The sequence below is a fragment of the Typha angustifolia genome, chromosome 13, assembly GCF_048772165.1.
Source record: "Typha angustifolia cultivar Huaian chromosome 13, ASM4877216v1, whole genome shotgun sequence".
Classification (NCBI taxonomy): domain Eukaryota; kingdom Viridiplantae; phylum Streptophyta; class Magnoliopsida; order Poales; family Typhaceae; genus Typha; species Typha angustifolia.
In genome coordinates this window covers 14,814,473-14,826,962 of record NC_133251.1, presented here as the reverse complement: position 1 = coordinate 14,826,962, position 12,490 = coordinate 14,814,473, and the positions used below count along the sequence as shown (strand labels likewise).

At 39.2% G+C, this 12,490-nt stretch overlaps 4 protein-coding genes across 4 annotated transcripts; 3 read left to right on the top strand and 1 right to left on the bottom strand.

The window, feature by feature from the left end:
- Positions 1-162: 162 nt before the first annotated feature.
- Positions 163-2,383, top strand: LOC140774157 (uncharacterized). The gene is made up of 2 exons (XM_073117033.1): positions 163-411; positions 2,086-2,383. The coding sequence occupies exons 1-2, from the start codon at positions 262-264 to the stop codon at positions 2,152-2,154; spliced, it is 219 nt and encodes a 72-aa protein (XP_072973134.1). The 5' UTR covers positions 163-261; the 3' UTR covers positions 2,155-2,383.
- Positions 2,384-2,815: 432 nt separating this feature from the next.
- Positions 2,816-6,193, top strand: LOC140773274 (pentatricopeptide repeat-containing protein At2g03880, mitochondrial-like). Its single transcript, XM_073115751.1, has 2 exons — positions 2,816-5,220; positions 6,057-6,193. The coding sequence occupies exon 1, from the start codon at positions 2,816-2,818 to the stop codon at positions 5,135-5,137; it is 2,322 nt and encodes a 773-aa protein (XP_072971852.1). The 3' UTR covers positions 5,138-5,220; positions 6,057-6,193.
- Positions 6,194-6,997: 804 nt separating this feature from the next.
- Positions 6,998-8,188, top strand: LOC140774907 (CRIB domain-containing protein RIC4-like). Its single transcript, XM_073118092.1, has 2 exons — positions 6,998-7,130; positions 7,223-8,188. The coding sequence occupies exons 1-2, from the start codon at positions 7,001-7,003 to the stop codon at positions 7,573-7,575; spliced, it is 483 nt and encodes a 160-aa protein (XP_072974193.1). The 5' UTR covers positions 6,998-7,000; the 3' UTR covers positions 7,576-8,188.
- Positions 8,189-9,204: 1,016 nt separating this feature from the next.
- On the bottom strand, positions 9,205-10,179 carry LOC140774906 (uncharacterized). Its single transcript, XM_073118091.1, has one exon. It carries the CDS (start codon positions 9,977-9,979, stop codon positions 9,431-9,433), a length of 549 nt encoding a protein of 182 aa, XP_072974192.1. The 5' UTR covers positions 9,980-10,179; the 3' UTR covers positions 9,205-9,430.
- Positions 10,180-12,490: the final 2,311 nt, after the last annotated feature.

Sequence of the window (12,490 nt, the reverse complement as noted above, 5' to 3'; positions counted from 1 at the left end):
TTTTATTCGTGAATTAGAGATCAATTTTTATTAATTTTATGGATACCATATTACCATATCTATTATCCTTAATTTTCTAATATTATAATTAAACATAAAAAACATCTCTCCGATAAATTATTCAATATGAATAAAAGATGACTACGGACTATCCACTTCCCGTGTGAGTCGATATCAGCATAACCTCACGTATTCGCGAATAAGGTTGGTCCGGTTTTTCCTTGCTCGGCTGCGATCTCGAGAAAATCCGATCGAGTGGCGATGCAAGGGCAACGCGGCGGCGGCCGAGTGCGTCGAGAGTCGTCGCTGACGAGGGCGGTCGACGCCGTCTTCGCCTTCGTCCGCCTCGCGGAGTTCGAGATCCTCTTCTTCCTCTTCTTCGCCATCGCCTTCCTCATCTTTAAAGACCTTGTAAGAACTCTTTTAATCAGATTCATTTGTTTGATGAAATAGAGGAAACGTCTTGTAAGTTCGCAAGAATTTGATGAAATTTATGCTTAGGGATAGTTAATTATTGGGAATAAGACTTGAGATCCTATCTGCTAATTTCAGATTCTAATTTAGTTATTTGTCGGAGTTTAGATTTTGTGATATTAAGGAAGAACTTCGAGGGCAGTAAAAGGATTGCCTCTTCGATATTTATTCCCCTATTGAGTGGTTTTAAGCATTAGATCTCAGTTTATTACTATATTTTTATGATCTTAGCATGTTATTACTTGAGGATAGCTGTTGAAGCCTGCTTTGCTTTAAACTATCAAATCCAAAATGCCAACAAGGTAGATAGCTCTTCTCAGCAGGTTCTCATGGATGCCCTAGTGAGCTAGTTGACATTTCACAACTTCAAACTTGTAAAACCATGAATTTGTTGGTAGAGTGTAGAAAATTCGTCATGATTGAGATTGTAACAGGCTTTAGGGGATGCTTGAATTTGTTTTGCCATAAGCTTATTGACAATTTCACAACTTTAAACTTGTAAAACAATGATTTTGTTTGTAGAATGTCGGTGATATTGCTGTTAAATTGTAGTGAGTTTAGTTGTTAGTAACAGTCAGACATTAGTTTTGTTATTCAAGATCCAATTATTTGTGAAGTTATATTTAGTATATATCATGTTAATATGCAGCTTTTTTCTTAAGATTTGTTGGGATCTCTTGTTTTATAGGTTGCATGAATGGTGTGATTATTTGTAATTGCAATTAATACTCATAATCAGTTTCCCTTACCTTTTACATTTCAACACCACATTTCACTTCAAGATGAAAACATTATGGAGAAAGTGGTTTGGCCGGAGGAACATTAAAGTTTCTCCTCTAGTGACCAATCCACGGATGAAGAGAGAGACTTGAAGAGGCAGGTTGGAGGGGAGGCCAGAGTTAGAAAGAGAGTTTATCGAGTTGCCATTGTGTTGGATAGCGAGTTTTCACCTATGTGTTGGGAAAAGAGACTAACACCATTAAGATTTATTGCACGAAACCACAGGGACTAAAAAATTTCGAAGTTACTGATCATTTTCTTGAAGTTCATTACATTTGGTTTTGTAAGTTTCACATGTCAAATTTCTTATACAGGCTGAGATGTCTAATTTTGGGAGGCCCAATAGGTGTAGGCAATTATAGCTGCTTTATAGGTATCACCTTATCTATTTTAGGTGTAGGCTTCTTTTTGGAAATGAGGGAATAGAAAAAAGCTTGAATGCTTCTTTTCTAGATTTGTTTTGAGTGAAGTATGCAATGGACTTTGTTATCATATTTTTGGCGTTTAGTTGTACAGTCTCTCGCTCGCTCATCTATCCGCTTTATAGTTGGTACACTTATGGAGTAAGCTGATTTAAGAAAAATTGGGTGTCATTCTCGTATAGTAGGAGCCTATCAACTTATTATGGTTGGTAAATTTTATGCTTCTTTCTGCATGCACTTCATAGTTGGTTACCTTCTTCTTTTATTGTAGCACGTCATATACAGAGCTCCGCTAGCTTGTACTTATATTTGTGAAACCAGAATGTTGCGTAAGCTTTTTGTTTTTCACCTGAGAGATCAAACAACAATATACCAATTCACTCTGACCGACAAATGAATTTAACTGCAGACATCGCGCCCAGAGTTCAACCAAATCTTTGTGAAGAAGCCGGATGGTGGTGATTTCTGGGGTAACTAAGGGGAAGAAGTTTGTGCTTCAAACTGTTTCCTAGGATTACATTGAAAATCTGAAGCTGCTGGTCTATTGTATTTTAGTCATAGAGTTTTGTTCTATTCTAGTGACTGCAAAATCTTGTTTGCAAGTACATCAAAGAAATTTATTTAATTTTAGACTCTAGTTTCTATTAATTGTGAGTTAGTATGTAATACTCAATCATCTATATCATAAAAGGCATTTTTTTCATTCATTTTCATCTTTATTCTTTCTTATCTCTTGACTACTTGGTGTTGCAAGATAACATCTTGACAGGAGATCAGCATCAGATCTCTGAAAGAGGTATTCTTTTACTATTAATTTTCATGTAGATTTTTCTGTATGGATTTACCAATATATGTGGTAGGAGTTTTGCCTTTGTAATAACTCAACAAATAGAGTATTTACAAAAAAAAAAAGAAAAAAAAAAGAAAAGAAAAGAAGAGAGAAGTTGTATTCTTTTTCCTTTTTAGGATGAGAGGGTGGTATAATCGTTGCTCCCTATTGTGATCGAAGCTTTTGACAATCTCGAGGCATATACATTGCCCAGGTAAGCGCTTGATTACCTCTCACGTGAGCCGCACGTGCCTAACAGTACTCAACCTATATAAGTAAGAGTTCGTCGACTCGGCTCCGGGAGCTCCTTATGACACTTCTAAAAGGAGTAGTCGTTGATCCTATCAACTTTTTAAATTTCCGCCCCTTTCCCTCCCTTTTAATCGCTACGTTCTTCCCATCACCAATCTCACTCCCTCCATTTAAAGCCTTCACCTCAGCCTACAATTCTTCCCCAACCGCTCCTTCCGCTCCTCTAGAAAACCCCCTCAAGGCGTTTGCTGAATTGCTCAAGAGCTCGTCGAAAACCTCTGCTGCCCTGTCGGAAGTTGAATTCCTCCATTCGAGGGCGATCAAGGTCGGATTTGACCGAGATGGAGAAGTGGGTACCGGACTTCTCAACTTGTACGTCAAGTGTGGTTCATTGGGTCTTGCACGGAAGCTGTTTGGAGAAATTTCTCATAGAGGTGTGCTGGAATGGACCATTTTGATCTCGGGCTACTCACGTAGTGGAGAGAATGAGATGGGACTTCGTCTTTTTGTGGAAATGATCGCGGAAAGGATTTTGCCGAATGGATTTACTCTTGCTAGTGTCTTGAAGTGTTGTACAGGCTTTGGTGACATAGAGAATGGTAAGACGATTCATGGATGGATTATAAGAAATGGGATAGGGTTGGATGTTGTGCTACAGAATTCTATTCTTGACTTGTATGCCAAATGTGGTGATTTTAAGAATGTCAAGAGAGCTTTTCATATGATGACTGAGAGGGACACTGTTTCGTGGAATATTTTGATTGGTGCCTATCTGCAGAATGGTGACGTATGTGGATCAATGGACTTGTTCAGGGAATCACCCTTTCAAGATGTTTCGACTTGGAATACAATCATTAGTGGGCAGATTCGACATGGTTTTGATTTGATGGCCCTAAAGCTCCTTTATCAAATGATGGAAATTGGCCCTCGATTTAATCAGTTGACCTTTTCCATTGCATTGGCATTGGCAGGTACCTTAGCTTTGCTGGAGTTAGGTAGGCAGCTTCACAACCAAATATTGAGAACTGGGTATGAGCACGATGCATTTATTAGAAACTCTCTAATAGATATGTATTGCAAATGTGGCAAAATAGAAGCTTCATCATTTATTTTCAATAGTTCATCTCTGTTTGCTGATTGTTCAACAGCAAAGACCATTTCATGGAGTACGTTAATTGCTGGATATGTCCAAAATGCTAGGGATGAAGAAGCTCTTGAATTCTTCCGCAAGATGCTACGCAAAGGGGTCGTGATGGACCGATTTAGTCTCACTACTTCTGCTGCAGCATGTTCTAATACTGGGATTCTTGAGCAAGGGAGGCAGATTCATGTTTGTGTTATAAAGTTAGGACATGGTTCAGATGTACACTTGACTTCTGCTCTTACTGACATGTATTCTAAATGTGGTAGTTTAGAGGATGCTCGTAAAACATTTGGCAGCATCAGTAGTCGGAATGTCGTCCTCTGGACTACAATGTTGTGTTCCTATGCTATGCATGGGCAGGGGAGGTTGGCTATACAGATTTTTGAGAAGATGTTAGAGGAGAAGATAATGCCAAACGCGATAAGCTTTACAGGTGTTCTGTCGGCTTGCAGTCACAGCAAATTTGTTAAAGAAGGATATGGATATTTCAAATCAATGAAGGAAGATTATGGAATAGTTCCCTGTATCGAGCACTATACTTGTATGGTTGATCTCTTTGGTCGAGCAGGTTTACTTGATGAAGCAAAAAAATTCATCTATGAAAATAACATTAGCAATCATGCTGTCATTTGGAAAGCATTTTTATCGGCTTGTCGAGTTCATACCCATATAGAATATGCAAATTTGGCTTCTGAACAGTTGGTTAAACTTGAACCACATGATGCTGGATCATACATTTTGCTATCAAATATCTATGCCACCAAAAGGAAATGGGAGGATACTCATAAGTTGAGAAATGTGATGCAAGAAAGAGGGGTTAGAAAGCAACCTGGTCGATCTTGGATTTATTTAAAGAACACTGTCCATACATTTACTGTAGGGGATGTGTCACACCCCAAGACAGATGAAATTTATACTTATTTAGAGAGTGTGATTGGAAGGTTGAAGGAAATGGGTTATTCAAGTAGAACAGATTTGGTTCTTCATGATCTAGAAGAGGAACAAAGAGAGTCAGCTTTAAATTTTCATAGTGAAAAACTAGCTATTGCGTTTGGGATCATTAGCACTCCTGCTGGAACACCTCTTAGGATCATGAAAAATCTGCGTGTTTGCATAGATTGTCATGAAGCTATCAAATATATCAGCCAAGTCACGAATAGGGAGATAATTGTTAGAGATTCATACCGATTTCATCATTTCAAAGATGCCAAGTGTTCCTGTGAAGATTTCTGGTGAATGAAATTGGGACATTATGACTACACTCCTTGCATGAAGCATTTCATCTTGGCGATAGTCACCACTAGCTTATCAGCATGCTGGTATGCACTTTCTCTGGGTACTTTCAGTATAAATTACATATTTACCGTCTTCCCCACTCTCTCTAGGCTCTTTTCATCTTTGAGAAAGTATATATACGGGTTTTTCCTTGCTTGCATGAGCTTACCGTGTAATCTGTTACCTCCCAAATATTCTATACATTAAAAGGTAGGTTTCTTTCTTGTTGGGACAATATCCTTTAGGAAACGAGTAATTTTGCTGACGCTCTCTTTGTTGTGCAATCTCTTTTCCTCCCAACAGTCAAATGAGCTGCCCTTTTTATTTATTGCCCTACATTAACCAAGTTTAGAATTTTGAAATATTTATTGGCCTACATTGAGTTGATTCATGCAGACAAATTATTTTCAAATCATCCATCACTATCCCAAAGGCCTTTCTCTGATGTATATGTGACAACATGTGTTGGCCCGCATTTAGTTAAACAGGTGAAATTATTGACATTCTTAGAAATTATAGAAGCAGGATTCCTAGGTTACATTATCTTTAGGAGATAAGGCAGAAACAAGCTCTCATTGGTACTAATTTGATTATCAAAAAGCACTAAGGGAGCTTATTTTTAATTAAATTAGTGAAACAATGGGTGCTCTCACCTTTAAAAGAAATTCTCTCTCTCCAAGCTTGAGGAGTTAGATTTCAATAAAGTTTTAATAGCATCCAATAAATTGCTTCTTGGACTGTTAGACATATTGATAGATATCATGGCTTTTAAATATTAAGCAGTAAACACATCATACTGCAAATTTTCAGTAGATCTCCATGAATTTTTTTTTTATCTTATGCGACTCTTAACTTCTACTCATTCGCTTCCCAATCACAGAGCATTCAAGCACCTAATTTCTTTAGGAGGAGAATTAACCTTTGAAGTAGGACAAATGGCTCTATTCGAGTGCTTTGGAATTGCACGTCAAAAGTTTTCGTCTGCCTTTAGTTGTTGTGTGAAGATGTAAATTGCAGCACATGGAAGCAAGCTGTATTCCTTCAAGGATAGTAAAGGCAATCACGACATCATCACCAAAGGAGCTTTTTGTTCGCAGCTATCTATCATCAGTAAGTTTTCTGCCCTTAATTTTTTTCTATATCGAAGTACCAATCATGTCTAGACATCACTAAGCCTTTTTGACTTTACATGACATAAGACCCATCACCACATTAAACGTAGAAGTAACAAAAGAATGCAATACCTAATCCAAGTATTGTACTTTTTAGCTCTGTATAAACCGAGAAAGGTATGATTTTAGTGATTCAATCTCATAATGGTTTCTCCACTATTACTCTAATATTATTATTATTTTGTATTGCTTTAATTTCACTCTTGAATCCATCTAGAACTCCTGATTTGAAAGTAGTTGGAAGCTGGGAGAAGTGAAGGAAATCATGAAAGGGTCTCTTGTTATCTTGGTATGCAAGGATGGATAAAAATTAGTGTAAAGCCCAAATTCTCTGAATAGGCACAAAAACAGGTGGTGGGGTCTCAGGCTGGCCTACAAATTGGACTTGCAATCAGTAAAATGCTTAGGTGCCAAACCAACCAATCCAACCCAACCCACTCCATGACCCCTCTCTCCTTCTCAATTTCACCAAACTTGGACAGTTGCTTCTAAATTCTGGAATCATTCATACTTGTTTACAAAGCCAACAGCACCCAATATAACAAATCCACTTGTACCTTATTTCTTTCATGCCCATAACCACCCTCGTCTTTCTCTTATCCACCCCTCCTACTCATACTGCAACCCTCTTCCCTCTTCTATTCATGAGGCCATGAGGGACCGCCGCATGGAGAGGTTCGCGGTCCTTCCCTTCTCCATCGGCTGTGTTTCGCAGTCGAGTGTAGCTGTCATCGATGACCAGCCAAAGAAACCACATGCCGAGCCAACCTCAACACCACCAAGTAACATCTCTTTCTTACTGTAATTCTTATATCTCAACCCTTACATATATTCATATTGATTAATTTGCTTATGTTACTTTCTTGCTTTAAAGGTGGAGAAGATGAGGGCCAGTGCAATATTGGGAAGCCTCGAAGCTCGTCTGGACTTTCTGCTGGGCTTCAGAAGCTGATCAAGAGCTTCAAGAGTACTCTGTCTCAATTCTTTGTAGTCTACGAAGAGGATGAGGAAGACGAGAGAGAGATGGAGATTGGTTTGCCGACTGATGTGCAACATGTGGGACATATAGGATGGGATGGACTCAACAATCTTAGCAGTATGAAAAGCTGGGATGATAGAGCTCCAGAGCTGCTCTCCCTCCCCTCCCTCTCCATGAGGCAGTTTGAACTGGCCATGGCTTCACAGGCTGTTGGCCCTCCACAGTCCACCACCCTATGTTCTCAGTAAAGCTTGACCAATGGCCATAGTTGAGGTGTAGTTGCTTTGTTCCTTTTCTTTTGTTCTTCTTGTTGTTGCTTGATTGCTTGCCATTTCTATGAGGGGGGAGTGCATGTGAATTTGTATAGCTCTGGTTCCATGTGGCAATCTTTTAACATTTCCTAGTCCTCTTTGTATGTATACATAATACATGCATGTGAGGTTGTTCTATCACGGGAGGATAGAATCATAGATGGTATATTATTGAGGCCTGTATTTACTCTCTTACCCTCCTTGTTCATGATCTCAAATGAGTAGATTTACAATTCACTGGTGAAAGGATGTTTATTATTCTTGGATAAGTAGGAATAGGCAGAGCATATATTCACAAGAAAAATATTGGTTTGTATGGGAACTTGTGACAAGTTGGTAGGGTACGGATCGAGTGGAAAATAAATATATTATTGTATGCCATCACTAAAAGGAAGTATCCTTTTGTGGTTCACGTGATTTGACAGCCAACCTAAACCTTCCCGTTTGGTCATTTTTTGTCTGAGAATAGAGAGGAACAGCTCTTGTTTTGTATGTAAACTATATATATGTACAGCGTGAGAGAGAATCAAATTATGACCATGATCGGGTTTAATGTTCTTTTGTATTCTTTTAATTAGATGGCATCCATTAGTTGTTCGGTTGATTATTCTCTTATGACCAAGATCGGGAAAGAGGAAAACGTTGATGGTAAAGAAAAATGACATGATTTATGTGACAATGGGCAATTAAACTCAAGAGCTATCTTTCAGAAATATTATTTTGACCATCAAAATAATATTTTATTTAACAACTTTTGTACATTAATAACTACGTACGTGCGTTTTTCCAACTAAGCTCCTTTCCCGTACATAGTTCATGACGTACGTCATCATGCATGCATGCATGCACGAATCAAACGTGTGTCCAGTGATCCCACCAAGTAATGATCCGCCCCGCGAGGCGGTGCTCGTGGGGCTTCTCCCGGTATCCGTACGAGAATCGCAAGAACAACTTGCTGTGCCTCATCGGCAGATCCCCGACGAACCGCTTCCCGGCGCTCGTCCTATAATTAATTAAACACCCTGCCGTCGTCGAATAAGAACTTGCATCCGCCGGCGCGAGCGAGGCACTCGTCCTTGTTCGGTCACCTCGATTCGAACAGCGTGGCCCCCTTCGTACCGGTACATGCATTTGATGGCTATGTAATTGAAGTACTGCGACTCCTCGGTGGAGTCGACCTCGCACTTCGAAGGGAGAGACATCTGGTAGGTTAGCCGGCTCATCATGGTGATCTTGTACTGGTTCTTGTCCGGCGGCGGCGATGGCCAGTGTCAGTGCGGCTAAGGCTGCGGCGATGACTGCCGGAGAGGTAACCCGGGAGGCCATCTTGTCTAGGGATTGAAGGAGAAGGTGATCATGTCTATACATGTACAGGGAGTAGGAGAGGAGTGCAGTTTTGAAGATAACAACGATAACAAACAAACAAACAACATCCTTGTGATCCTAATCGTACACGTAATTAGTTTCACAATAACAGACTACTTTCTTTAATTAATTAATGATATTGGACCAGACGTTCTGATTTCAAATGCTTAAGCCGATATATTATTACTCAATTAAATCGGGTTCATTTCGTAGTTCTCTATATTGTTATAACATGGTTCTTTTTGTAACTAGATTAATAACTTTTTAATAGTCAGTGTGCTCTCTGAGAGGTATTCGTACAAAAAATAAACAATAATAATTATGACAATCAAGTGTTTTGAGAGAAGATACACTAAATTAATTGTCGCTATTCTTTTTATTATTATTGTTAGTCATACATTATATGTATAGATATGTCAATGATCGATCATCTGTCCTCTTCTGGATTGTGCGTCTGGTACTGCCACCATGAGATGACCCGAGCGGCGAGTTGGTGGCGGTGTGGCTTCTCCTTGCAGGCGACGTGGAAGAAGAGGAACTTCTTGCAGCGCTTCGCCGGCAGCTCTCCGACGAGCCGCTGCCCGCCCTTCTTAAAGTGCTTGTACACCATCCCACCCTCAAAGACGTATTTGCACCCGCCGTTGGGGTCCCGGCAATCGTCCTTCTCCGGCCACCGCGAGTCGAACAGCCGCAGCCCCGCGCCGTAGTTCCCCTGGTGCTGGTACAAGCAGTCGATGACGTAGGGGTCCGCCGTTTGTTGGAAGTGGGCGCCGAGTGTGTCCTCGAACTCTAGATACAGGCCATCCCAAAGGAGTTCCGACCTTCCTACTATCTTGGAGTAGCATTGGAGATGCATTCTGTCTCTCTCGTGGCTTTCCAAGAGGACAAGGAACGAGCTCGAGTTGACGACCGGGGAGGCGACGACCACGACAAGGTGGAGGAGGAGGAGGAGGAGCGCGCGAGCGCCGCCGGACATCTTAACATTTAATTCTCGAGTAGTTGTTACTTGTTAATTGGGAGAGTATATATATATATATATATATATATATATATATATAAATAAATGAGCAATCTATAGGGAGAGAAGTTGATCATGTCTATATAAAGGAGTGCGGTTTTGAGATGTACAACAATTACAATAACAAACCAACAACCACCTAAGTTGAACAAACCAACCATTGCCCTTAGCAATTTCCGTCAATTTTTCATTGAAATTGGTGTTAGATTTATGATCCATAATCCAAATCAATTAAAGCCAAACATTAGACGAATATTAATGCAAAATTGATTAACAGTGACACATCCGATGTGATCAATTTATTCGCATGCATGCATGCATGCGTACCGTGCATCGAGATCAACCAGCTTCGTCAAGATTGCCGATGATGTACGCCCAACGGGTAGCCGGCCGTCCGGCTAGGCGGTGGCGGTGGGGCTTCTCCTTGCAGGTCCACTGGAAAAAGAGCATGTACAGGCAGTCCTGCGCCGGCAAGCTCCCGACTAGCTGCTTCCGGCCTTCCGTCGACACAATGTACAGCGAGCCGTGCTGGAACATGTAGCCGCAGCCGCGATTCTTGGCGCTGCACCAATCCACCTCGGCCCACCGGTTGTCGAGCAGCCTGATGCCTCGGCCGTAGCTGCCACGGAAGTCGTGGTACATGCACTCGATCGCCATGGGTTCGGTGGTCAGGTGGAAGGTCAGGCGCTGGTCGAGCCCCGGCGCCAATGTGATCTTCTCCCGGAACCGGGTCTTTCCGAGGGACCGCGTGTAGCACTTGAGAGCCACCCCGTAGTCCTCGAGGTTGATCAAGTAGATGTCGAAGTAGTCCGGGTCGGGCCTGGACCGCTGCATGGCGCCGCCCGATCCGAGCACGAAGAGGAGGAGGAAGAGGAAGATGGCCAGGCCGGAGGCCATCTCAATTAGATTGCTTTCTTTTCTATATGGATGCGATCGATGCATATATTACTTCGTTGTTGTTGTTAAATATTTACATAGGACTATGTATATATAATTATATATAAATAAGTGGTGTTACTATTATTGGAATGTTAATTGGTTGAAGTTAGAGAGGGCTACATTAAGCTTGCTCTCATGGGTGGGTAGTCTCTAAATGAAAGAGAGGTGGGTTAGTTCATTCACCTCTAAAATAAAAGAAAATTTTAATAAACTTTAGAGCATCTAAGCTTGATAATGTGACAGAAAAGTGATATTTTTGTTAATAAAAGAATAAATATTTTTTTGCTGCTTCTGTTCATCTTCTTATGAGTCATCCAAGATCTTGATAATCTTTACCCTCTTTAGCTGCCTCAGCATCTCTCCTACTTCTCTTTCGCCATCTGGGAAAATCAAATGGTGTTTCAGACATTTGCTTCACAGAATTTAGCATTCCTTGTTGGTTGTTTTAAGATACATTATCAATTAAAGCATCTTTTATTTTTCATTATTATTTTTATGTAGCAATTGTATTTAAAAAGAACTTTTTACGAGGTATTTAGATGTGGTTTAGGCATAACTTTAAATTAATCTAGTGAGCACTATACTTGTTTTATATCTAAACAATAATTTATTCCAAAACCCCTCTAGGGCAACCTATTTAAACTTTTCTATCCTCTTTTATCTAATATTTTATATTTATTAATAAAACTTAATTATCCTTTTACCTTTGGAAAACTCAAAGCAATCATAATTTCAATCCTCTATCTTTTCTCTCTTCTTTCTTTATTCATCCTTTGCAAAGAGTATTATAGACATTTGAGAAAATATCTCTTAAAATTATTACTTTCTTATATCATATTAAGTATTATAACGTCACTAAATTAATTTAAAATTAAATATATTTTTATAAATTAATTTAAATTATTTTATTTAAGTTTAAGCGTAGCTAACTAGTTTCAAGAGTTATACCACATCCAGACACATACTTTAGAGTATTTATTTTAATATACATATTAATTGAATATCTTTTTAGAGATAAATAATAATTTAATGATGTTTCAATTATATCGATACCGTTAAAATTTGAGACCTCGAAACACAATTTCGGGATCAGAGTTCTGTAACCTAATAAATTAGCATGATCTCATCGCTAGTTCTCTTTGGATCAAAAAAGACTTTCCAAATATTTTTTTTTAAATTTTGTTAAATGCAATAATAATAATAATAATAATAATAATAATAATAATAATAATAATAATAATAATAATAATAATAATAATAATAATAATAATAATCATAATAATAATAATAATCATAATAATAATAATATCAAGTTCTTCCCAGTTTCCTTCTGTCTTCTTTATTTATTTATTTATTTATTTTTATTTTGAGAATTTGTTACATGGATACTTAGTTTATAGAGAGATTTTATCTACATTGGGCCCGATACGTTTATCCGATTGGGCCAAGAACTCGGCCCAATAAATAGTACCCAAATAAAAAACCCATAAAAGGAAAGATAAACCCTTTCCCAACTCCTCTCGGCTTTGT

Bases quoted from the DNA above. Each gene is read 5' to 3' on its own strand.
- LOC140774157 (XM_073117033.1), top strand. From the start codon at position 262: ATGCAAGGGCAACGCGGCGGCGGCCGAGTGCGTCGAGAGTCGTCGCTG. The intron at 412-2,085 runs GTAAGAACTCTT...ATTTAACTGCAG, and splicing joins TCCTCATCTTTAAAGACCTT to ACATCGCGCCCAGAGTTCAA.
- LOC140774906 (XM_073118091.1), bottom strand. From the start codon at position 9,979: ATGTCCGGCGGCGCTCGCGCGCTCCTCCTCCTCCTCCTCCACCTTGTC.
- LOC140773274 (XM_073115751.1), top strand. From the start codon at position 2,816: ATGACACTTCTAAAAGGAGTAGTCGTTGATCCTATCAACTTTTTAAAT.
- LOC140774907 (XM_073118092.1), top strand. From the start codon at position 7,001: ATGAGGGACCGCCGCATGGAGAGGTTCGCGGTCCTTCCCTTCTCCATC. The intron at 7,131-7,222 runs GTAACATCTCTT...CTTGCTTTAAAG, and splicing joins GCCAACCTCAACACCACCAA to GTGGAGAAGATGAGGGCCAG.